Here is a 1,417-nt window from a genome sequence, read left to right as displayed (position 1 = left end):
TACACTGGCACCAGTTGAGAAGGCCTTGAGAGATGCAAAGTTAGACAAAAGCAGTATTGATGACATCGTTCTTGTTGGAGGCTCAACTCGTATTCCAAAGGTTCAGAAACTTCTTCAGGAATTCTTTAATGGAAAAGAACTCAACAAATCCATTAATCCAGATGAAGCTGTAGCTTATGGTGCAGCTGTACAGGGAGCTATCCTTCGAGGGGACCAGTCCGAAGCAGTCAAGGATCTCCTTCTTCTAGACGTAGCTCCTCTATCACTGGGAATTGAGACTGCTGGAGGTGTCATGACTGCACTAATCAAGCGCAACTCTACAATTCCTACCAAACAGACACAGGTCTTCACAACCTACTCAGACAACCAACCTGCAGTTACCATTCAGGTTTATGAGGGTGAAAGAGCAATGACCAAAAATAACAACCTTCTGGGCAAGTTTGACCTAACTGGAATCCCACCAGCTCCAAGGGGTGTTCCTCAGATTGAAGTTACCTTTGACATAGATGCCAACGGAATTCTCAATGTGTCTGCAGTAGACAAGTCGTCTGGAAAGTCAAACAAGATCACCATCACCAATGACAAAGGGCGTCTCAGTAAGGACGATATTGAACGCATGGTGCACGAGGCTGAGAAGTATGCTGCAGAGGATGCCAAACATAAGCAGAGGATTGACGCCAAGAATCAATTGGAATCCTTATGTCTGAGTATGAAGAGCACCTTGAATGACGAAAGTGTTTCCAACAAACTCAATGAACAGGAGAAGAACACAATGAAGCGACACCTGGAGGAAACACTCACCTGGATCGACCAGAACCAGCTGGCAGAAACGGACGAGTTTGAGGACCACATGAGGAAACTGGAAGCAGCTTGGAAGCCCATTGCTGCCAAGATCTACGGTACGACACCAGGTCAGGGGCCATCATGTGCAGGCAACAATAAGGCAACAAGAAGTGGCAGGGGTCCTATCATTGAGGAAGTTGACTAAGTCTCAGCTGTTGTGAATAACACTTTTTCTGTGATACCGAGATTTCTAATTTTGTTTCACCATTATACATTGTAAATATCATTCATTTCGTAGACTAGGTTTTACTGAACGTTTGTACATAAGATCTTACCATATGTTAGTCTCTGTACAATTTTTATTCATAATAAACTATTAAAATGATGAAATAATTTTATTTTCCTCCATTAAATTATAATGATCAATGTGTTGGTTGTGTATTGTAACGAATGTGTTGCAAGTTGGATGAGGAAAATAATCATATCCATATGACAGAAAAATACTGTGAAATCTTTATATTCAAATGTATTTGTATTCAATATAATTGCTAAAAAGATGTACCATCGCATAAATAAAGATAAATATTGAGAATGAAAATAAGTCGATAAAACTAACTGGATGGATTTGATATAC

At 40.4% G+C, this 1,417-nt stretch overlaps 1 protein-coding gene across 1 annotated transcript in view; it reads left to right on the top strand.

Annotated features, from left to right (window-relative positions):
- The window catches only part of LOC137640659 (heat shock-related 70 kDa protein 2-like), a 2,237-nt gene extending 1,167 nt beyond the window's left edge, over positions 1–1,070 (top strand). Inside the window, exon 1 of the mRNA XM_068373159.1 lies at positions 1–1,070. This exon is cut by the window's left edge and continues 1,167 nt beyond it. Coding sequence (XP_068229260.1) covers positions 1–988 — 988 coding nt within the window. The 3' untranslated portion in view covers positions 989–1,070.
- Positions 1,071–1,417: the final 347 nt, after the last annotated feature.

The sequence above is a fragment of the Palaemon carinicauda genome, chromosome 5, assembly GCF_036898095.1.
Source record: "Palaemon carinicauda isolate YSFRI2023 chromosome 5, ASM3689809v2, whole genome shotgun sequence".
In the NCBI taxonomy this organism is placed as follows: domain Eukaryota; kingdom Metazoa; phylum Arthropoda; class Malacostraca; order Decapoda; family Palaemonidae; genus Palaemon; species Palaemon carinicauda.
The sequence above is the reverse complement of the archived record's forward strand: the minus strand, read 5'-3'. Positions and strand labels throughout refer to the sequence as shown.